This window comes from Vicia villosa, linkage group LG7 (genome assembly GCF_029867415.1).
Source record: "Vicia villosa cultivar HV-30 ecotype Madison, WI linkage group LG7, Vvil1.0, whole genome shotgun sequence".
Classification (NCBI taxonomy): Eukaryota; Viridiplantae; Streptophyta; class Magnoliopsida; order Fabales; family Fabaceae; genus Vicia; species Vicia villosa.
The window spans coordinates 74,801,123-74,824,749 of record NC_081186.1 but is presented as its reverse complement, the minus strand read 5'-3'; the positions used below and the strand labels follow the sequence as shown (position 1 = coordinate 74,824,749).

Here is a 23,627-nt window from a genome sequence, read left to right as displayed (position 1 = left end):
ACACACGCATACCTCCTCCTCCTTCTTCTTCAAATTTCTTCTTCCTTTATAGTATATATTTTTGTAGTTTTTAGTTTGAATATATTCGATTATCAATTTTCTATTGTTCTGGTCCATTATATTAAACACCACTGCATTTAACACATGTGCTAAATATATACTCAATAAATTAACATCTGAACATAGACATTTTGGGGAAAAAATAATTGTCCCAGATAAGTAAGCGTAGTATTTTTAATATTAACAACCTCATTAATAATACACTTATTAAAAACTGGGTGTAAACAGTAATAGTATCTCCCAATATATAGAGAGAAAAAAAAAAAGCAAGCCCAACTATTACAAAAGAAACAAAAAAACCAAATATTTTTCTTTTCTTCTTATTTTTTTCACTACAGTTGACTGTTGACTCCATTTTCTAGCCTTAAACAAAAAATAAAAATCATTTGTTGAAATTGAAAATTAGAATATCAAATTGTCAAAACTCAAAAATGAGTTGAAATTTCAGAGAAGGGGTTAACAGTAAACAAAGAATCAACAATGGAAGAAGTAGCAGAAGGACTCTGGGGTTTATCAGATTATCACGAAAATCGCGGCGAAATCGCAAAATCCGTAAAATGCCTAGAAGCAATTTGTCAAAGCGAGGTTTCGTTTTCCCCAATAGTTGAAGTCAAAACTCGTCTTCGAATCGCTTCAATCCTTCTTCATCATTCTCACAACGCTAATCACGCTAAAACTCACCTCGAACGCGCCGTTAGTAACTTCTCAATCCTTCGAATTCGTTCGATTAACGCTTTTTTTAATTGATTTTGTTGTTGTTGTTGTTGTTGTTGTGGATGTAGCAATTGCTTTTGAAGTCTATACCTAGGTGTTTTGAATTGAAGTGTAGAGCTTATAGTTTGTTGAGTCAGTGTTATCAGCTTCTTGGAGCTATTCAACCTCAGAAACAAGTCTTGTTTAAGGGTCTTGAGCTTGCTGCTTCTGCTGGAAATGAGTATGCTTCTAACTAAGTCTTTGCTTTTAATTTTTATTATTTTTTGGATTTAGGATTTTGTGTTTTAAATTGTGGTTTTGAGTGTAATTCTAGATATTGTGGACTGTGGAGTGTAGAATTGTTGCCAAATATAGTGATTAATATGGTTTCAATTGCGGTCAAATTGCGGGCGGGTTTTTAAAACTATGAATGAAATGTGTTCTTTGGTTAATAATAGAGGTTTCAGTAAAGATTTGTAACTGGGATTATGGCTGCGACATGTATTTGCAGTTAATGTCAAGGAATGAGAAGGGATCACGGAATGAGATTGTTGTATGATTTGCTTGTTGCTCTGGTCAATGTTCACTTAGAACATATTAGCATTCGGAGAGGGGTCAAATAAGCTTTTGAACAAAGCTAACGTATTTTTGCTTTTGTAAAAAATGCATTGAGAAGTTATTTTTTTTTCCTTTTCCTTTTGTTTACATTGGAGTCTAAATCAGACAGGCTAGTTAGTATGACATATAAGAATTGGAGTAAAGAAATGCAGTGTTCAACGCTGAGAAGCAATATCTGAAACATAGGTAAAAAAGCAGTACTGAAGAATAGGGAGGGATACAATATATCCTCCTCCAAGTCTAAAAAACTTATTATAAGTAGTTCCTTCCTATTGTTTATACCAGTCCCCCCTCTTTCTGTGTGTCTCTCTCTCTCTCTCTCCCCCTCTCTAATCAACTTACTGTAACTGCCACACGTTTTAACTGGGTCTGCTAGCAGAGTAGATCTAAAGATAGTAAATGATAGTTATATGCTCCATTTATGAATTGTGACAAGCTTGATGCATATATTTGTGAATACAAGATTACACTCTAAGATGTTTTTGATTTATGGCAAACTCAAATGAGCATTCAAATAACAAGGAGAAATTTGATCACTCATGAAAGCAAGCACAAGGTGATCCACTTGGCATATAAGTCGACTCAACACAAGCTGGACATGAAAAATGCAGAAAATCAGCAGTTAGGTCGACCTACTATCAACCTAGGTCGACCTAAAATGAAGGAAAATCCATATACCTCTGCTAGGTCGACTCACAGACCATTTAGGTCGACTCAAAATGAAGAAATCTTCACATCAGTCTGCTAGGTCGACCTACATGGCAACTAGGTCGACCTGATCTGTGAAAAAGTCCCCAGAATGCATCAGAAAAGGATTCTGGTCGACCTACTCCTTCAACAGGTCGACCTAACTGGGAGAAAAATTCTGCAAGCTCTGTTAGGTCGACCTAAGCACTACAAGTGGTCGACCTAACTGATCAAGAAAGCTCAAAAATCAGTTTTTCTTGGTTCTAACTGTTATGCAATCATATATATTGTATAAGGGTAATTATTCAATAAACACCAACGACTGAAAGATACACAAATGCTTCTCATCTTCGTTCTTCATCATCTCCAACACAATTACACATAATCATTCTTGCGTTGCGGGTTAGTGATGAGTTCGATAACGTCCATGGAACGGAATTGAAGATTCCTAGTGGGTGAAGGTTTGTGGGGTTTGTTGGTGAATAAAATCTGCGGGTTTTGTCCTCCACGACGGGTGGTTCTTGGGGGTTTTTATCAAGAGGCGTTCATTGAGGATTCGGCTGAGTGTAACGATTGAGGAACGGGGAGTTCAAGGAATCAAGACACTGCAGAAGGGAATCAAAGTGAAGCTCTTGGATAACCTTGATCTGGCTCAAGATTAAGGGGGAAGAAGATTCAAAGGATCGACATAATTGGTTTATCGTTTATCGCTTTGTTATCTTCTTTGTATATACTACTTTCAACATTAATGAAAGATTACCCAATTTCAATTTGGAATTGGGGGCAGACGTAGTCGTAGCGAGGACGATCGACGAACTGCCTAAACAAATATCGTGTTCTTGTCGCTTTTACTTTCTCTTTTACTTTCTGTTCATAATTGGTTATAAGCACCAAGTGTTTGTGTTTTTGCTTGATCCAATCTTACTGCATTGCAAATCAAAGTTGTCAATCTAGAAGTTAATTGGATTTCAGTTGTTAAACGTATTGGTTAGCTATCATATTACTCCACCATCAATTCCACTTATTCTTTGGTTTTGAAACACGTACGATCTTTGCAATAGCGGTCCAGAATAGACGCAAGTCGATTCAGAACCGCTTTCGCTCGAGTCAGTAGAAAAATCCTTAAAAACTTAGAGAGATCTATTCACCCCCCCCTCTAGATCCTTAGGCCAGCGTCTAACAATATTTATGTTTTAACTTGAGAGAGATTATAAAAACAGTAGCTGTAGTCTGTATATGGTAAATGCTAAATAGTATTGGAAAATTCTGATTTGTATGAATGGAAATTCATAAATTGTAACTTTTACACCAGAGTGTAAATTGTAAAGGAAACATTTTCTGTTTGTTATTTCCATGCCCCCTATCATTTATGCTTTTCCCTCTTTTCACGCACCTGTACCATTTGTTTCATGATAAATAACTAAACTCAATAGTAATTGTGTACCTACTACCTACACGGCTGTACCTATATATTTTCAGCCTGAAAATCACCTTTTACTTTTTCACATGAGTATTCATGTCTGATAATATATACGTCAAAGTTGTTGAATATTTTATATTGATGAACAGATGGAAAGCTTCTTTTTTTAAATTCTGAATTATGGGATTGGAATAGTTAATTATTTATCACATATTTTTATTATGTGTTATCAAAATGACTGCGTTGCATGCAAATCTTACCAACTAATGCTGCTTTTGTTACATGTTTTTTGTTTATCATGTTGAAGGATTTCAACGAAGTTGTGGTCTTGCAACTTCAATTCACAGCTTGCAAATGCTTTGTCAATTGAAGGAGACCACCAGGGCTCATTCTCCGCCTTAGAATGTGGATATGTCTGTGCTACAGAACTAGGCTACCCAGAGTTGCAGGTTAGTTGTTGTGAAAACTGAAAATATATTTCAAATATGAATAATGTACGAGCACCTAGGTTGTTAATCTCGGATAACGGCGCTGCGCCGGAGCCCCAAAATGCTATAGCGGCATAGCGGGATGACCGCTATTGTGAGCTTTAAAAACCAAGGCAAATACTTAACATGAATACATAAATACTTAAAATAAGTTCCAACAACATACATAATGCCTTAAAATGAGAAGTTGCAACAACATGCATAAATTCCAACAGCACCATCAATATAAGTTTTCATCAAAATCAAATTCTAAATGTACTCAAAATGACTAAACCAAGTTCTTAACGTAAACAAACGTAAATAAAATGACTAAATCACATCCGCGTCTGCCTCATCTTCACTTCTAAGTTCCACTGCCAACCTATGTCAATATTGTCACCAATAGGTTTAAAAAAACCTTTGTTGTTGGAAGTTTGTGTCATACTTGCAGAAGATGGCGTCATGGTTGCTAATAAAAGAGAAACCTAGCAACATAGAGGGGAAGGCTGCTGTGAATGGATGAGAAAGGTGAAGAAATAGATGAATAGGTGAATAATGGTGATGATTTTGGAAGAACGGTCAATGACTTGCTGATTTGCGATGAAGAATGTTGAAGATGTTGTGCTAGGAAGTTTTGCGAAGAAGATGGCTTTTTGAAACGCAAACACGTGAGTGAAGAGGGAAACGGAAAGAAAAAAAACGTGAAATGACCCTAAAGCAAACACTTGTGCTTTTATATTAGGTCAAATTAAAGGATCAAAATACCAATTCGCCCTTAAAAAAATGAATTTACAAATTTACCCTCATCTTCACAATAGCGGTCTGCAAACTGCTACAAAACCGCTAGTGCGCTGCCATGATGCCACAAATAGTGGCCGCTATTCCCACTATCGCGGATAGCACTTAGCAGCCCAAAAGCGTTGAAGTGAGGTCCGGTTCCACTACTCTATGCCACTATAGCGAGCTATCGACAACGTAGATGAGCAAGAATCTCTTTATATAGACCATTCTAATCTAATGGGCCTAACCAATGGATTTAAGGTCCAAATATAAATTACTACTAACAATAGTAAAAAATAACACCAGTAATAGTTAAAATTAATTATTTACAACAGTTGTCAAAAGTTCATTTGCTTCCTTCTCCACCCTTTGCATCTGAGTCACATACGTTAAACTGAATTATCATCACTAATAGGTAGAACCTTCTGGATATCTTTTCAACTTTTGCACCAAAAACCTTAAAACTACCTTTTTAATAAATTTTTAATAAAGCTATAACAATTAACAAATATAATCAAAACTAAATTGAAATTTTAAATGAATAAAATTTCCTTTATTTTTTCCTTCCCTTATTCTTAACTCTTCTCTTTCATCTTTTTTACCTGGTTTTATTTTGACATTTTACTTCTTTTCACACATTTTGCATGTGTGTCAACACTTTAGTTTGCTAAAATAAGCGGTGTTGCAATTATGCCGAGTTTGTTATAATAGTTGCCATCTGTCTGTCTCTGTCAGTAATTCCTTGTTTTATTGTTATGGGCCAGATGTTCTTTGCCACTTCAATATTGCATGTCCACCTCGTGCAATGGGATGATAATGATTTGGTTGAGCAAGCTGTTAATAAATGCAATGAGATTTGGGAGTCAATTCAGCCAGATAAAGTGAGTTCAAATGTTCTTTAGCTTCTAGCTTTTCCATGTGTAGACAGTTTTCAGCCACAGACATGTGCATGATTGCAACAGAACTCTAACCTTGATTCCTTTTTGAATTTAATCTAACTCTTTACCCATTTGCTTCCGCACAATCCTCAGAGAGAACAATGCCCTGGCTTGCTCTTTTATAATGAATTACTGCATATATTCTATCGAACGCGGCTATGTGATTACAAGAATGCCGCGCCCCATGTAGACAATCTGGATGCTGCCGTGAAGGCTGAAAGGAAGCAAACACAGCACATGCAAGAGCTAGTGAAGGAGCTCAGTGCTTTAGATCAAAGTCTTTCCAGGTCTGATCTTCACCACAGAGAAAGGGCAGCACTGTCTGAGAAGCAAGCAATGATTCAAGAACAGCTGAGAAACATGAATGGGTTCAGTTCAACTGGGCGGGAAACTCTTGAACCAGTATATTTTGGGAATGGTAGAAGGACACTAGGAGATAAGCTTCAATTAGCACCACCTCCTATTGACGGGGAATGGCTTCCTAAAAGTGCTGTCTATGCACTTGTTGATCTAATAGTTGTTATATTTGGGCGCCCAAAAGGACTTTTTAAGGAGTGTGGAAAGCGCATACAGTCTGGCATGCGTATAATTCAAGGTTGTTCGGTAACTGTTTTTGGTCTTTGTGTGCATATATTTTCCTTCTTTTGGCTTTGGATCAATTTTTTGTTTTTGGCATGTAAAAGCAAAAGCATTAAACTGCAAATACAAGTACTACTTTGGAATTTTAAATAGAAATTGCTGTTTCAAATTTGCACTTACTCAACCTATCATCATTACTACTTGCCAGATATTCTATATGTCCAATCACAGCCGTAAAATGTAGTTTCTGGTTGTTTCTAGGATTTAATGTTAAATGCATTTTTGAAACATCATTGGATTAGAAGCATATCATTCCTTTGGATTATTCTTTCGAAAAACATGATCAAGGAGTTGGTTTTGTTTCTGTTATTTGTGCATATGTATTTCCATATTACTAATTGCTGGTGTGCATTGCTGTGGAGACTGATCCGTGCCACTTTCGAGTCATTTTCCTTATGAGAATGTTTTTTCTTCCTTGCAGGTGAGTTAGTGAAGCTTGGAATTACCAATCGTGTCAGAGGTGAGATTCATTATTCTTATTTTACTCACAAGACTACTACGCTTTTATGCAAACAAAGATTCCATATGTAACTGGTTAAACTTTCTTGTTTAGCAGAAGCGGATTTGCAACAATCTTCTATCTATATGGCTGGAGTATACTTAATGCTACTAATTCAGTTTCTTGAAAACAAAGTGGCCATAGAGCTCACACGGACAGAGTTTGCTGAAGCACAAGAGGTTTGTTATGTTCATGTTATGCTTATATATTTGGGTTCCTGTTGTATATTGTGTGAGCACTAAGGACGAGCAATGCTATTGATGGCTTATCGTGGTTCACAGTGAAAGGAGAAAAAACTCACAGCATACTAAAAATGTTGTTGAACACAGTTAAAAAAACGGAGAAAAAGTAGAGACCCGTTAAATAAAGAAGATAAACTCATATAATTGAAATCAAAACAAAAAATAAAAGTAGGAAACGAGCAATATTCTTTTTGCAGAGCAGAGACTAAGAAACTCACAATTTACAAAACAGAGAAACAGTTTGGGTTTGTTCTGCCCATCCTTTTTTTTTTCCTTTTTATGTTGATTTTAAACAAAAATATGGAAATAGATATTACAAAAGAGAGAGGAAGTCACTATTTTCTCAAAGATGTGGTGCTATTCACTGTTAGAAACTTGGATCTCTTCTGATCATAATTCTGTTGTAACAGAATTTCTGTTTTCATTGAATGAATAGTTAGTTACAAGGGTTGCATTTATAGTAGCAATCCTGTAACCTGCAGTAGCAGGTTACCAAGTCTAATGACTTACAACTGCCAGTCATGCTATATTGATTACTGTGGGTGACAGATAAGTGCAAGTGATGTATGGCTGAAACATTCTGTTAGTTGAGATTAAAATGGGTTCTAGTGTTAAATACAGTTTGGGTTTGTTTTGTCCATTTTTATTTTGCTTTTTATGTTGATTTGGGGCTTTTTCTGCCACACTGTTGTGGAAATAGTGACTTCCATGTAAAAACTGCCCTGACATGGCCTCAAAGTGACATCTTTGCCACAAAATTGCAACACTGTTCTGTCACCGCAGTCATTTAAGAACAAGGATGAGATTGAGAATATTAAGAGTTATATTATAATATTATATTACTATGGTTTAGTATTAAGTATATGGGTTTGACCCATTTGTCTTTCTTATGTATCTAGAGGTTAGGTTACTGCACATTGTAGTGGATCTGTTTGATTATTCATATCTTTTCTTTTTTCTTCATGGTATCTAGAGTCTACTGGGGTTCGCCGTAAAAAAAACCGAACCCTACCAACAGCTTCAGAGAAGGCCGATTTGGCATGCTAGAGTGGTGAAAGTATTTTTTGGCGACCGAATTATGGAGAAATTTGCAGATTAATGAAATAACTGTTTTACTCTTTTTTTTGTGTGCGATCTGAAATGAGCATATTCGGCAGCAGATGGTTTGTGGTTTTGGAACAGGTTCCGGTGTTTTTGAGAGTTGATAGAAGTTCGTTGGATTTAGCAGGCGTTTTGGTGGTGTTCTACATTAATTCAGTGTGTTTTTGTGAGTTTCGAGTTGAAATTGTGTATGTTGCTGTGCTGTTGGGTAAATAATGTCAACGGAAATTGAAAATAGCGTCGAAGGCAGCAACAATTTGGAATAGAGGATAAACGTATTTCAGCCTTACTTATGAATTTTGTTGATAGGCGGTTATTACTCACTGCAAGACTGTGAAAGAGTTGTGGGATTTTTTTAAGTTTATTTTTGGTAAAATTGATAATCTGAATCACATTTACGCTCTTCTGCAAGAGATTTTCCGTCCCAAACAGAATAAGCGTACATTGATGGATTTTTTTTTGGAGTTTAAGAAATATACCGAGGAGTTGACTTTTCTTCTAGCATGCAAATCTGTCAAAGAGATGTTAACTCAACAAAAGAAACTTGGAGCCTTGAGTTGGCTTTTTGGTGTTGATTCAGAGTATGAGGTGGTTCGATCCCAAATTTTGCCCAATAAGCAGGTTGATAACCTTAGTGATGTTTTCTCTCAGGTTATGCAGTCTCTCACCGCTTAGCTTTAGCTGTGCAATCTGGAGACCGCAGTGGTTTTCGTAATGGAGGTAGAGGAGGATGTGGTGGTCGTGTCGTGTGGGTGGTGGTCGTGGTGCTCCTGTCCAGTGCTTGGTTGTGGAGAATTTGGTCACTACTGATATCGTTGTCCCCATGCACAAGCTAATCCTCACTTTGCTAATATTGTCTTAGCCTGACCCTCTCAATCCACAAAATGAAGGGCATTCAATAATTATGAGTGATGAAGAATTTAATATCTAAACAGTTTCAGATTTCGCAGCAGCCATCTAAGTGTTATGAGACCTGATATAGCTTTTCCTGTAAGTGTTGTAAGTCAATTTATGTCTTCCCCCATGATACTCATTGGGAATCACTAATCCGCATTGTTAAGTATTAGAAGAAAGTTCCAGAAAAGCAATTTTTGTACCAAGATCATGGGCGTATGCAGGTGGAGGCTTTTTGTGATTCAGATTTCAGATTAGGCAGGATGTCCAATGGATCAGAAGTCTACCATAGGATATTGTGTATTCTTCGGATATAATTTGATATCTTGGGAAAGTAAGAAACAAGATGTAGTAGCAAGATCAAGTGTAGAAGCAAAATACAGGGCTATGACTCAAACTACCTGTGAACTGATATGGGTAAGACAAATCATAGATGAGATGGGATTTGAGAATAATTGTCTTATGAAATTGTGGTGTGATATTACATCAAATCCGGTCTTTCATGACAGAACAGAGCACATTGGGGTAGACTGTCACTTTATCAGAGAGAAGATTCAAGAAAATCTCATATCTACTTCCTATGTTAGGACAAGAGATCAACTAGCAGATTTGTTTATAAATGTATTGAATGAAGTGCGTAGTGATTTCATTTGTAAGAAGTTGGGCATGATTATATATATGCTCTAGCTTGAGGGGGAGTATTCAGAGTTATATTATAATATTATATTATTAGAGTTTGGTACTAAGTATATGAACTTGGCCCATTTGTCTTTCTTATTTACTCTTTTAACCTATTAATATAAGTACGAGGGTCGCTATATATTGTAGTGTATCTAATAATTATTCATATTCTTTCTTTCTACAGAGAAGATGTAATAACTTAGCATTGTATTCTGTTAAACTTCAAATCTCATTTAATACCCACCTTATTAGCCGGCTTGCTTTTGGTGATATGTTTGTTGTACCAGTGTTGTGGATTTAAAAAGTATGCAGTCAATTTGCATCATGTCATACTTAAAATATGAAATAATTAATGGCAATTTGTGCAAATTTTCATGCTTTGTTAAAGAAGAAAAATTGGTTCACGTGGTTTCCAACTAGTGTAGTGGATTGAATAGTTGGCAGCGAATTTGCATCCTGTTATACTTGAAATCATTAATGGCATTCTGTGCAAATTTTCAGGCATTGGTACAGATGAAAAATTGGTTCATGCGATTTCCGACAATATTACAGCCACGTGAATGCATCATTGAGATGCTTAGAGGCCAATATGCTCATTCTGTTGGCTGTTATAACGAAGCCACCTTTCATTATATTGAAGCAGTAAAGGTATATATAGTATATATTTTTGTAGTGATCAAGACGTACTCTTTTCAGCTTTTTTACTGGTGATACATTCATATGCTGGTTTAGATAATGATATGAATTGTTGATGGGGATACTTTAATGGTCATCCTGATATAACTTCATATTTTTGTGTAGCTTACAGACAGCAAATCCATGCAAACTATGTGCCAGGTTTATGCAGCTGTTTCTTATATCTGCATTGGTGATGCTGAATCCACTTCACAGGTGTAGTGATACCTCTAGTTGAATTGGTGTTACTTACTTTTTTTGAAGCAGGTTGAACCCATGGGCATTATTTTGTAACCAAAACATATTTTGCCTGCAGGCACTTGATTTGATTAGGCCAGTTTATGGTATAATGGATTCTTTTGTAGGAGTTAGAGAGAAAACGGGCATTCTTTTTGCTTATGGTCTTTTATTGATGAAGCAACGGGATATTCAAGAAGCAAGGTAATTTTTCGTATAACTTCTATCCAAACCAGGGTTGTTTGTCTGGATGTGAATCTCCAATTTATAGTCTTGTTTGTATGGAAAATTTTCTACTTTCTATAAAAGTGATTTTTTTCGTGTAACTTTTATTCAAATTCCATCAAGGTTGTTTGTCTGGACTCTGGATGTGAATCTCCAATTTCTAGTCTTGTTTGTATGTCTAATGTTTCTACTTTCTATATCTATTTGATTCAAAATGTTTTAAATCAATGCAGAAGATTTCCCCAAGACTTCGGTTGAATTAATCTGCTAATACAAACAATAACATTGACATATTTCTGCATTGTTTGCGCACAGCTATCGTTCTTCAATTTTTTCAAAATAACTTACTCTGGTTTAGATTATTGTGTTCAAAATAGCTTATCATCTAAAGCTTTCTAACAGAGCTAGTTATTTCATCTTCAAAAATAGAAGTGGTTTTTTCCCTGGAAATAATAAGCAAAGGTTAATAATTAATTTATGTCTGCAATTGCAATTAAAGATCAGAAAACATCTGTCGCAAAGAAAATATTTACCATATTTGACCACAAATTCTCAGTATCTCATGATTACTTGAATTTGTACGTGTCTGAGTGAAGAAGTCTGGAAGCACAAAGTTCATGAGCTTGAAGAGGACTACAGATCAGTTTAGAAAATCAGAACAAATCATGATAATAATAACTAATGTTAAATCTGATATTAAGAGATACTCTAGGATATGCTAAATTAATATGAAGACACTAAATTAATATAAAGATATTATAAGATATCTTTTAATATTCTAACACATTACATGGATACAAATAATAAGAACAGTCTATGTGCCTTAGTTTGATGTTTTTATTTCTTCCTCTTTTCTCTTAGTTTTAAATTTGTTGTAGAAATCGCTTGGCGAGTGGATTGCAGCTGGCACATAGTTTTTTGGGGAACCATCAGCTTCTCTCCCAATATTTGACAACCCTTGGCAGTTTGGCCCTTGTATTACATGACACTGTACAAGCCAGGGAGATATTGAGATCGTCTTTGACCTTGGCAAAGAAGCTTTCTGATGCTCCTACTCAAGTCTGGGTACTGTCTGTTTTGACAGGTACTACTTAATAGTTTTTTATTGTTAACATATCTTTTTTATTACTTTTAAAAGTGCCCAAGTTATCGATTGCAGAGCACACACTATTTTATTCTTGTCTGTGTTTTTAGATAGCTTCCACTGTGTCTTGCATTTCTTGCAGTGTGCTCTGTTCTGGTTTGTTGATAAATATTGTTTAAGAGGGCCTGGTATCTTTTCTCTCTGAACTGCATGGAACCTATACTTGTAAACATTATAATTTTTTTCCTAGTTCCTTTCTCTACATGTGCTCAACTCTAACCTCGCCAATCTTATCTAAGAAGCAGGTGCCCTTCAAAATCAGAATTTCATGTGAACTGGATTAATTAAATTGGCATTAGTCATCTGATGTTGGTTTGTAGATTCTGTTAGAAATCATTTTTTGATATATATGTTGGTGTTTTAGAATATCAAAGGCCAGTCATTTATTTTTATACTGTTCTCCTGGCAAAAGAATTTGAAGTTATAATTGCTTAACTAGAGTGTGAAATTCAAGAAAATTCGAGAAAGTGTAGCAGAGAGATTCCTGATGATAAGGAAAAATCATAAAGGAAGTGTTGTGTAAATTGCAAGTATTATCGGATGAATGAATGTGTTGATTATATCAATGGTTGTTCAAACTCCCGACTTAACTCATAAAATCGTATGGACTTATGACTCTAGGTATCAAAGTCGAGCCAGCTTGCTTACAAAATTGTTAATGTAAATTTGGGTAGACTCGTATAGATACACATAGAATCACAAGTTTGAGGGTATTTGAACTAGTCAATAAAATAATGGTTATTTTCTCCAATGCATGCCTAAAATTACAATGTTCAAGCTTTTTTTGGTTAGAAAACCAAAAATGCAACAACAGTTGAATGCTAAGGCTGTGTGGTGCAAAAAACAGTAATTTCATTGTTCGTGGGTAGTTAAAACCGTGATTCACTCATAATCTGTTAGGACCTAATGAAACAGTAATAAAATAGACAGAAAAACAATAAGACGATTGAAAATGAGAATGAGTTATTTTTTCTTTGAGGAAGTTTACAGAAGGATTGACTTGACAATCACAACTGCTACACAGCTAGGCTCCTATGGAGGGCTAGATGCTCTCCATTCTAACTGAATACAAAGCTATTCTTTAGATATACTCCTAGATTCTTTCCTTCCAATACTTTGGATACTCTCTTACCCTTCCTTGAGTAAACTTGCCACACCTTGGGGCCATGAGATAGAGTTTGGGCTGTAATCAATTCATTAGGCCTAGCCCCAAAATAGGGTCCCTAACATAATCCCGCAAGATCTTATGATCTTCTCTGAGTTGAGCCTACATAGACTTAACAACTTTTCATAAACTCATGTTTCAAAACTTTGATTCAGTCCATCAGACAAGTATTTGTAGAAAACTAGTCTGGTAATTAGCCGATACATTAGCTGTCAGATAACGGCAACTTTTATATGCTAATAGATGAGTGAATGGATGTGTTTTCTTCATTTCTTTTTTTAAAATGTATTTTGAAAAAATGTTATACTTGGTTTTTGCAGCTTTATATAAAGAATTAGGAGAAAAGGGAAGCCAAATGGAGAATGATGAGTATAAAGCAAAAATATCGAAAGATTTGCAGAAGAAACTGGCTGAAGCACAAGCATCCATTTATCATATTGAAATAGTAAGCTCATCTCATCAAAGCCGCTCTATCTCTCTGTTTAGGTTTTTAGTTAATCATAGTTTGTTTCACCATTTTGATTAACAGATTGACAAAGCAAGATTTGAAGTTCAGCAGGAACATGGGTTGAACATCAAGCGTAAAATGGATGCCCAATCTGCGGGTGTCAATCTTGATATTCCAGAATCTATTGGCCTGCCAGCACCCTCACCTTTTCAACCATCAAGGCTAATTGATATAGATGATAGTAGCAGTAGACGACGTGGAAAACGAAGAAGCTAGTGCTTTCCTCATTGAAGTGAACCCTGTATATTATTGTGAATTAATCACAGGTAATTGTTCCAAGGTGCAAGCAGGTTGAAGAGTTTCACCAATCAGGTTTCCATCTTACCTCTTGTCAACAAGGCTCTCTATCATGCATGCATCATCACTGTTAAAGATCCTGCACAGTTAATTTAGGATGTACTCGTAAGTTACACCAAGTAGGATAGATGGACGAACTCACTGGTTAACATGTTAACATTGTAACATAATAACAGGGTTTTTGTATCTAGAGGAAAAAAAAGTAGAATATGTTGTATTATGTATCTCAGTTATAATTTAATGTGTTCAACTCGGCTATTTATAGTGTTTTTTATTTAGTTCACAGATGTCAATTTCCTTTCTCATTTAGAGATGTCTTGTTGGAAATCAAATGCAGAAGTGTTAAACAGATAAAATTCCATGTATACTACATTTTGATGAAATGTTTGTTTGACAAGGAATTTCATTTTTTCTATATACTTTTTCTGCCCTTGTTTTCTGAAATGCAATATGGAGTTTCTGCCCATTTTCTACCACATTTGGCGTGTACTTGATTGTTTAAGATTAGAAAAAAAACAGGGATGATAAGTTGTATTAGCATTTATCATGCTTAGGCGCGCCTTGGCTTCAATTATTCGTGCTGGCAGCCATTGGTATTTGGTGATGGTGCTTCCAATCTGAATCTGTAATCTGTTGGAGGTGGGAATTTAATAGTGCTAGAGTAAAATGGTTCAAGTCTCTTCTGGTTTAACAGGCAGTCTCGAATTTGAATCCAGATTGAGTCATTAATCTTTGTAAATGTATGGGGAAATGCCAATTTACAGCAAAGAAAACCGTATGGGTATACAATACAACCTTGCTTTGGAAAATCTCAGCTGCTTCATCTTGAACTCAATAATGATAAAGTAAATCCTTTTGTAAGAGCTTTAGTTGCAGTCCTCTTATAGAGCAAACTCATGAGGCAAGTTGGAGTTTTGATCAGGATGGTTTCAGACTCTCCTTCATAAAGTTATCAACTTTGAGGATAAGGAAATAGTGGTAAACTAATAATTTTTTACAAAATAAAAATATGTTTAATATTTTTTTTTCCGTCTCAGTATCTTGCACTCGGAATTCATTTTGATCCTCTAATTTTAAAAAAGACCATAGGCGCTTTATTTTCTCCATCAGCGACTGTGATGCCTCACTGGCAGGCACGGTAGGCGCTCTATTTTAAACATAACATGCCTCACTCGCAGGCACGATAGGCGTTCTATTTTAAACATAACATGTTGCTTTGTAGATTACAACAAAGATACATGACATCATGTTGGCACAATACACATCATGTCAAATGAAATGGAGAAACTATGTTAAAATTGATTATTAACCATTAAATTGAAAGTTTTGTTTATGTGGATTATGTAAAATTGATGATTAAACATTGAATTGAAAGTTTTGTATTTGTAGATTATGTTAAAATTGATGTCTTCACATTCATTTTACCATTTGAAACCAAGAAAGATTAATGAGGGAGACCTAGTGCTAAAAGAGGTAAGACCCCCTACAGGAAAGACAACCTATATCTCAATTGGAAAGGACCCTACCAAGTACGTTAAAATACCGAGGAGCATACAAGCTTAAAAATTTGGAAGGCAAGGAGGTTTCAACAACATGGAACATTAAAGATTAGATACATTACTATAGTCGTATTAAAGTCTTGGAGATGAGTGATATGTAATCATGAAATACTGCTACCTATAAAATAGCATATCAAGGTAGCACTCTCTTCCTCTGCAAGCACATGGGTTAACGAGGCACCCCCGATGTTTCCAATAAGTTGTACACCTTTAGTCAAGAACAGAGCCCGACCATAACTTATGACTTTTAAGGGAACAGTAAGCAGGAACTTACTTGACTCTCCTTGCATTTATTTAAGCCCTATACAGAAGCATCAAATAGTACTCCATCGGGCTCTTGCATTTATTAAGACTCTTAAGGGAGCATTGAGTAGGAATTCACAAGACTCTCCTTGAATTTATTTAAAACTTTTAAGGGAGCACCAATCAGGAATTCATCTTACTCTCCTTACACTTATTTATTTAAGACACCTAGGGGAACACCCAAGCAAGATCTCTTTGCACTGCCATTTCATTGACCTTGAGTGGGAGCCTAGAATCACCTTTTCAATAGAAGACTCTATCAGCGTACTCCCTTACAACAATGATCACATGGCCATCATGATTCAACATGCCAACTAGGATATGAAACAAGTGTTAATTGATCTTACAACTCTGCAAACATTTTGTTCTGCAACACCTTCTAGGGGCTTCATATGGATCCCTATAACACTAGATTTTTTCAAGGGTTCCTGATTGGTTTGTTAGACGAACATGTACAAGTCACAGGCCACATCACCCTTGAAACAACATTCAGTTCAAGGGAGAGCGCCAGGACAATAGAAGTAAAGTATTTCGTATTAGACTCCACATCCCCTACAACATCATTTTATGGAGGCTTACTTTCAACCTGCTTGGGGAGATCTTATCCACATGCCACTTAAGCTTAAAATATTCACTACCCGATGGACGCGTGGGTACGTTCAAGGGAGATCAAAAGTGTTACTTAAACATCTTGAAAGTAACAGGTGTAACACCCCAATTTTTAGATTTATTGAAATTATTTGATATATTATGAATTTTTTCTATTTATCTATTTATTTGTTTATTGAGAAATATTAATTAAATAAATATGGGTGATAGGAGTGTGTGACCCTATGGTGGGATTGTGAGGAGTAATTAGAAGGGAGAGAGGTTGATTAAAATAATAGTATTTTATTAGATTATTTAACTTAAATAGAAAATAAAGAAAATGGGCCAATAGTTAAAACTAAGAGAAATACAGGGGATGAAGGAATAATAATATTGGTAAGTGAGGAGTGAAATTATAAATTGAATTTGATTATCCTAACTATATAAATTAAAGGAGAATCTAGGTTTAGAAATATTTTGACATTATGTAGAAAGAATTGTGAAAAAAGCGGCTAGAGGCAAAAGGGAGAACTTGGAGTTTTGGATGAGAGGAGAGCATTCAATCCAATTCTGATTTCTTGCTAGGAATTAAGGTAAAGGTAGAATAATCTTAATAAAGGGTATATGCATAAGGGGTAGGGTAGATGAGGCATTAACCTCCAATATGTTTGGTATTAATGTGCATGTTTTGTTGTGTTGTTATATGAATTTGAAAATTGGTGATTCCTTGATGTTATAATCTGTTTTTCATGATGAAATTCGTGTACCTTGCTGGGTGTAAATTCTTGTTGATGTTGTGGTTTTATATCCTCAATTGATGGCCTTTTGAAGATTTTGGGATGAATATAATTTTAGGGAAAAAGGGATTTTAATGTGTTAAAATTGATGAAATCATGTGTTATGAATATGTTATAGTGAGTATGATAGGTTTTGGATAAAAAATTGAGAATAGTCTCCAAAGCAAAATTGCAAATTGTGTAGGTTGCGGTCGCTAACGGGTGCCATGTCCTTTGAAGCATTGATGAGTATACTGTCATTGCTCTCAGTCGCGTGTTGAAGCAAAACATCACAGTGGTGACGGGTTGGTTTGGATGTCGATGAAGGGCATCATGGTTATGCAGTTTGTGCAATAAGTTTGTTTGAGAGTATAAAGTGCAGAATTTGATTATTTGACTTCTAATTGATTGTTGTACTATTGTTGGGTCTAGGATCAGAGAACTTAATTAGATTAAAATTATTTAATCGATTAAATGTTTATTGATGCGAATTTTGATGTTGTGTTGAGTATGAGTTATGACAATATCGTGGTGTTTTATAATGTGAATTGTGATTTTTGTGTTGTATGTCCCCTAGTGGTTGATTAGTGTGTGAACACTGTCGATGTTTTGTTTCTTCTAATGTTGCTTGCCTAAGTGAATAGATATAGCTGGAGGAAGAAACGATGATGCAATTTTCGAAGCTTTGGAATCAGTGGCTCAAGCAATGGCTCAGAATCAACACAATAGATAGAATGTTGGAGAGAATGACGAGTTTCGTGCTTTGGCAAAGTTTTGGAGAAACAACCCGCTAACTTTTAAGGGCCGACACGAACCTGATGGTGCGCAGGCATGGCTCAGAGGGATTGAGAATATTTTTCCGAGTGATGGCTTACACTGAGGTTCAGAAGGTGCATTTCGGTACTCATATGCTGGAAGAAGAGGCTGAATACTGGTGGGATAATGCACACCAGAGGATGAAAAATGTGGGTACAGAGATCATTTGGGTTGTGTTCAGAACTGCATATTTAGATAAGTACTTTCTCGAAGATGTGTGTGGCAAGAAAGAGATCGAGTTCCTCGAGCTAAAGTAGGGAAATATGATTGTTGCTGAGTATGCTGCTAGGTTTCAAGAACTGGTGAAATTTTGTCCACACTATAATAGTGTGGCAGCTGAGGGGTCTAAGTGCATCAAGTTTGAGAACGACTTGCATCCAGAGATTAAGATGTGTATTAGATACTAGGAGATTCACCAATTCCATGTACTGATGAATAAGTGTAGAATTTTTGATGAGGATAATAGAGCTTGGTATGCTCTCTACAAGAGTCTTAGTGATAAGAAAGGGAAGAGACAATTTCGAGGAAAGCCATATGTGACTCTTGTTGACAAGGGGAAATAGAGGACTTCTGATGGGAAAAATCCAAGTGCACCAGAGACTCCAGCTCCTGTCAAGTTCTACGAGTGAGGTGTTATGGGACATCGTGCTAATGAGTGCTAAAGTTCTGAGTCAAAGTACTTCAAGTGTGGGAAGACGGGTCATAAGGCCGCTGATTGTAAGAGTAATGGGATAACTTTCTATGACTGTGGAGAGCAGGGACACATTAGTACTAATTCTCAGAAGCCAAAGAAGGTCCATATAGAAGGGAAAGTCCCTGCTTTGTCTACTTTAGAGACTAAATGAGAAAGCATATTGATTCGAGGTACATGTTTTATTAATAGTATATCCTTGATCGCTGTTATTGACACAGGTGCGACACATTCATTTATTTCTGAGGATTCTTCTAAGAGGTTGAATCTCAAATTGACTTCTATGAATGGGAGTATGGCCGTTGATACTATGGCTCTAGGTCCTGTAATGACGTCGTGAGTTTGATTGAATTGTCCATTGACTATCTTTGGTAAGAATTTTGGGATGGATCTAGTTTGTCTACCGTTGAGAAAAATCAATGTTATCCTTGGTATGAATTGGTTGGAGTTAAACCATGTCACTAGCAGTTATTGACACAGGTGCGACATATTCGTTTATTTCTAAGGATTGTTTTAAGAGGTTGAACCTCAAATTGACTTCTATAAATGGGAGTATGATCGTTGATACTATGGCTCTAGGTCCTTTAATGACGTCGGTTTGATTGAATTGTCCATTGACTATCTTTGGTAAGAATTTTGGGATGGATCTAGTTTGTCTACCATTGAGAAAAATCAATGTTATCCTTGTTATGAATTGGTTGGAGTTCAACCATGTCACTAGTAGTTGTTTCGACAAGATAATGTCAATTCCAGAGTTCATGGAAGAGAAGGATCTGTTTGTGTCTAAGCAAGTAGATGAACCTGTGAAGGATGGTGCAATAATGTTTATGGCGTTAGCTTCATTGGATGCCAAGGGCAAAAGAGTAATAAGTGATTTGCCTATCATTTGTGAATTTTCAGAAGTGTTTCCTGAGGAAAATAGTGATTTACCGTCAAAGCGTGAGGTAAAGTTTATGATAGACTTAGTACCTAGTGTTAGTCTTGTTTCGATGGCTCCATATCGAATGTCTGCCGTATAGTTGAGCAAATTGAAAAAGAAACTAGAGGATTTGCTCGAGAAGAAGTTTATTCGGTCTAGTGTTTCACCGTGGGATGCGTCAGTGTTGTTAGTAGAGAAGAAAGATGGTTTTATGTGTTTATGTGTTGGCTATCGACACTTGAATAAAGTTACAATCGAGAAAAAGTATCCGCTTGTGAGGATTGATAATTTGATGGATAGGTTAGTGGATGCTTGTGTCTTTAACAAGATTGATTTGAGGTCGGGATATCATCAGATTCATGTGAGGGCTAGAGATATTCCAAACACTGCAATCATGACGAGGTACGATCATTACGAGTATTCAGTGGTGTCGTTTGATGTGTCTAACGCTTCTGGTATGTTCATGGAGTATATTAAAATTATGACCCTTGCAACACATGTTAATACAACATTAGAACACAATGTCAGGACAAATGTTGTGACATCTGTTGACTGACAGAACCAAATATCAAAACTGTAACTTATGCAAAAATAAATTGCAGAATGATAAATCACACAGATAATTGTTAACCCAGTTCGGTGCAACGTCACCTACTCTAGGAGCTACCAAGCCAAAAATAAAATTCACTATGATAGTATTAGTTCAAAGCCTAAACAATCCCAATTTACAACTTCTCGCCTAATCTCTATCTTGCGCAACTTCTAGCTAGAACCTTCTAGATATGAGATCCCCGTCTCACTTCCTACTACCAATCACCTTAGTGATAAAACAGTCTCAATCCCAGTGACTATCAAAACAAGCCAGAAGATTACACTTCCAATTCAAAATACTTAGTCTTGCTTAAAATTTTCAACCAAGAACAATACTCAACTCTTTGCTTAAAACCTTATGAGTGAGAATAATAACTTGACAAACAATCTAGTAACACTCAGTCTACCATACTGTATCAAAAGATACATGGGTGACTTAGAAAACACAAGAGACTCTCAAAATCTAAGACTTCTAAACTTCCCCTAATTTTATAAATTGTGAAAAGCTTAACTACATTAGGTTAGGTTCCTCTTTAAATACTACTTAGAAATCCATGGGCTTCAAAATCTTCACCCAAATATTACTTGATCCATAAGTTAAGAGTTGCTCGAATTATGCAAAAAAACTCCTTAAATCTTGGAACAAAACATTAAGTTTCCTAAATTGTCTCAATATCCAATTTTAGAAAATTATGTATAGTTGGAGATCAAATTACTTGTTCCAGATTAAATCTTCTTGACCTCCGAAAGTTATTGAGATATATCTAAAAGAAATATCACAAAATTAAATCAAATTTGTCAAGATTTAAAATAGTCTGTATTGATGTCCTGGTTCAGCATGTCACAATAACCTGTCATAATATTTGTCATTAATGAAACCTTCACACTTTGATGTATCATTTTGATAAAGATGTTATGACATCTTACTCAACATCTGTCACGAACCATATTTTAGCCAAATTGCTGTAAATCCTAAAACTATGGATCTAACATATATGAACATGATTTTTCATCCGTATTTGGATATGTTTTTGGTGGTGTTTATTGATAATATTCTAATTTATTCATAGACTGATGAAGAGCATATTGAACATCTGAGGGTCGTGTTGAAATTGTTGCAAGAGAAGCAGTTGTATGCTAAGTTGTCAAAGTGCGAGTTTTGGTTAAGAGAAATGAGTTTTCTTGGCCATGTGATTTCTAGTAGAGGTATTGATGTTGATCTATCAAAGGTAGAGGATGTGTTGCAGTGGGAGACTCTGAAGTATGTCACTGAGATCCGATGTTTTCTTGGGTTATTTGGTTATTATCTTAGATTCATTGAGGGCGTTTCCAAGTTGGCGTTGCCGTTAACTTAGCTAACTAGGAAGGGCCATGCTTATGTGTGAGATGTGAAGTGTGAAGAGAGTTTCCAAGAGCTTAAGAGGAGGTTGATGTCGACTCCATTATTGATTTTTCCGAGTCCAACTAAATCTTTTACCGTGTATTGAGATGCTTCTAAGATGGGCTTAGGAGCCATGTTGATGCAGAATGGACAAGTTATGACTTATGCATCGAGGCTACTTAAAGTTCATGAGAAGAATTATCGTATGCATGACTTAGAGTTGGCTGCCATTGTGTTCGTGCTTAAGATTTGAAGGCATTATTTGTTTGGCTCTATATTTAAAGTGTTCAGTGATCATAAGAGCTTGAAGTACCTGTTCGATCAGAATGAGTTGAATATGAGACATGGGAAATGACTCAGCTTGTTGAAGGATTATGATTTTGATTTGAACTACCATCATGGTAAAGCCAATGTCGTAGCTAACACACTGAGTCGAAAGACGTTGCATATGTCAACGTTGATGGCTAGAGAGTTGGAGTTGATCGAAAAATTTAGACATTGATGTCTCTATATAACTTCTTTCTTTCTGCAATCTGATTATGGGCATACACCACTGTTAGCTAAAACATTCTTTGGCCTGCAATTAGGGGTTGAAATAGGCCATGCCGATAACAGGGGCCTACAGGCTAGCCTATATAGGCTCAGGCCAGGCCACACATTTTTTTTAAATAGAGAAGGCCTAGGCTTTTTTATAAACCTATATAGTTAAAAAGGCTAGGTCTCAGGCCCTATACAAAGCCTTTTAAGCATACTAGGCCGACCTATTTAAATAAATATGAATAATTTTTTATTATCATTATGTTATGTTTTGTACTTTGAATTAAAATACATGAATAAAACTTGATTATCTTGAAGACCTTGTGAAAATAAGATGAAAACCCATGATGAGCATTGTTTTCATAAGTTTTCTTAAACAAATAGTCTCACAGAATTAATGTTAATAGGTAAGTTAAAATAAGTCAATGCAAACAAATTTTTAGTCCCTTTCTTTTTTTAATTAGTTAGTCTATTTAAACATTATTTTAAATGCTTATTTACATATGTCTAAAACAAATAGGCTTTTAAGTAGGCTAACAGGCTAACTAGGCCTTCGAAAAGGCTAGGCTCAAGCCTAAAAATAATCCTACGACTGGCTACAGTCCAGGCTTAGGCTTTAGTTTTTTTGACAGGCCAGACTCAAGCTTGACAAAGCCTAGCTCGACCCAGCCTATTTCTACCCCTACCTGCAATATAAAGTACCTCATAGTGTATGCAATGGTCAGAGCATTCCCGCGTTATAAGATTCATACTGTCTGCTCTCCATATTAGCCATATTTTACCATTGGGATGTCAATCATAATTGTCAAGCCAATTCCAATTATTGCCAAAGCTCTTTCTCACTTTAGTATCATTATTTCTCTTTACTTTGGTTTCTAACATTTCCACACAAGACACTTGATGTGCTTTAAGATGGTCCAATCTCAACGTGTCTTGCTTTTTTATTTAAGCCCCTCACATTACAAGTCATAATCATGGTACATTATCTGCATATGCTTATTCCTCAACTCTAAAAATCTCAAAGCCATTTTTGCATCCCACTATATTGTCTCTTATGATGTTCATTTTGGTCTCTCATATCATGATCCCTTTTCCTTTGTGTTTTCTTGATGATCCCACCATGGTCCATTCTGGATTTTCTATTTTCTTTTCCATGTCTCCATTGTGAGTGTACTTGCTCGTTAGATGTTTTGCATGATGTCAAAAATAGGAAAATTGTATCATTTTTGTATATTGGACGACATCTTTGAGTCATTATGTGCATCTTTATATTAGGGATCTTAGAATTCGCTTAGAACATGTTTGGAAAATGTATCATGCATTAAAAATCAATTTCACAGCATTCAAAATCAGTTTCATGCATTAAAAACCAATTTTTACTCAATACACAGCCTATGTGTCGACACATACATTGTTTGAGTCGACACATGTGGATAAATAATAAAGCTTGTAGCTTCTGTTTGAATGTGTCGACACTTACAACCTCCCAGGTTGAC

The 23,627-nt window shown here is 35.8% G+C and overlaps 1 protein-coding gene across 1 annotated transcript; it reads left to right on the top strand.

Moving 5' to 3' along the window:
• Positions 1-441: 441 nt before the first annotated feature.
• Positions 442-14,255, top strand: LOC131620849 (sister chromatid cohesion protein SCC4). The gene is made up of 13 exons (XM_058892026.1): positions 442-753; positions 843-994; positions 3,786-3,927; positions 5,490-5,606; positions 5,757-6,258; positions 6,724-6,762; positions 6,859-6,980; positions 10,221-10,367; positions 10,521-10,610; positions 10,711-10,835; positions 11,735-11,940; positions 13,486-13,610; positions 13,695-14,255. The coding sequence occupies exons 1-13, from the start codon at positions 541-543 to the stop codon at positions 13,887-13,889; spliced, it is 2,175 nt and encodes a 724-aa protein (XP_058748009.1). The 5' UTR covers positions 442-540; the 3' UTR covers positions 13,890-14,255.
• The last annotated feature ends 9,372 nt before the right edge of the window (positions 14,256-23,627 follow it).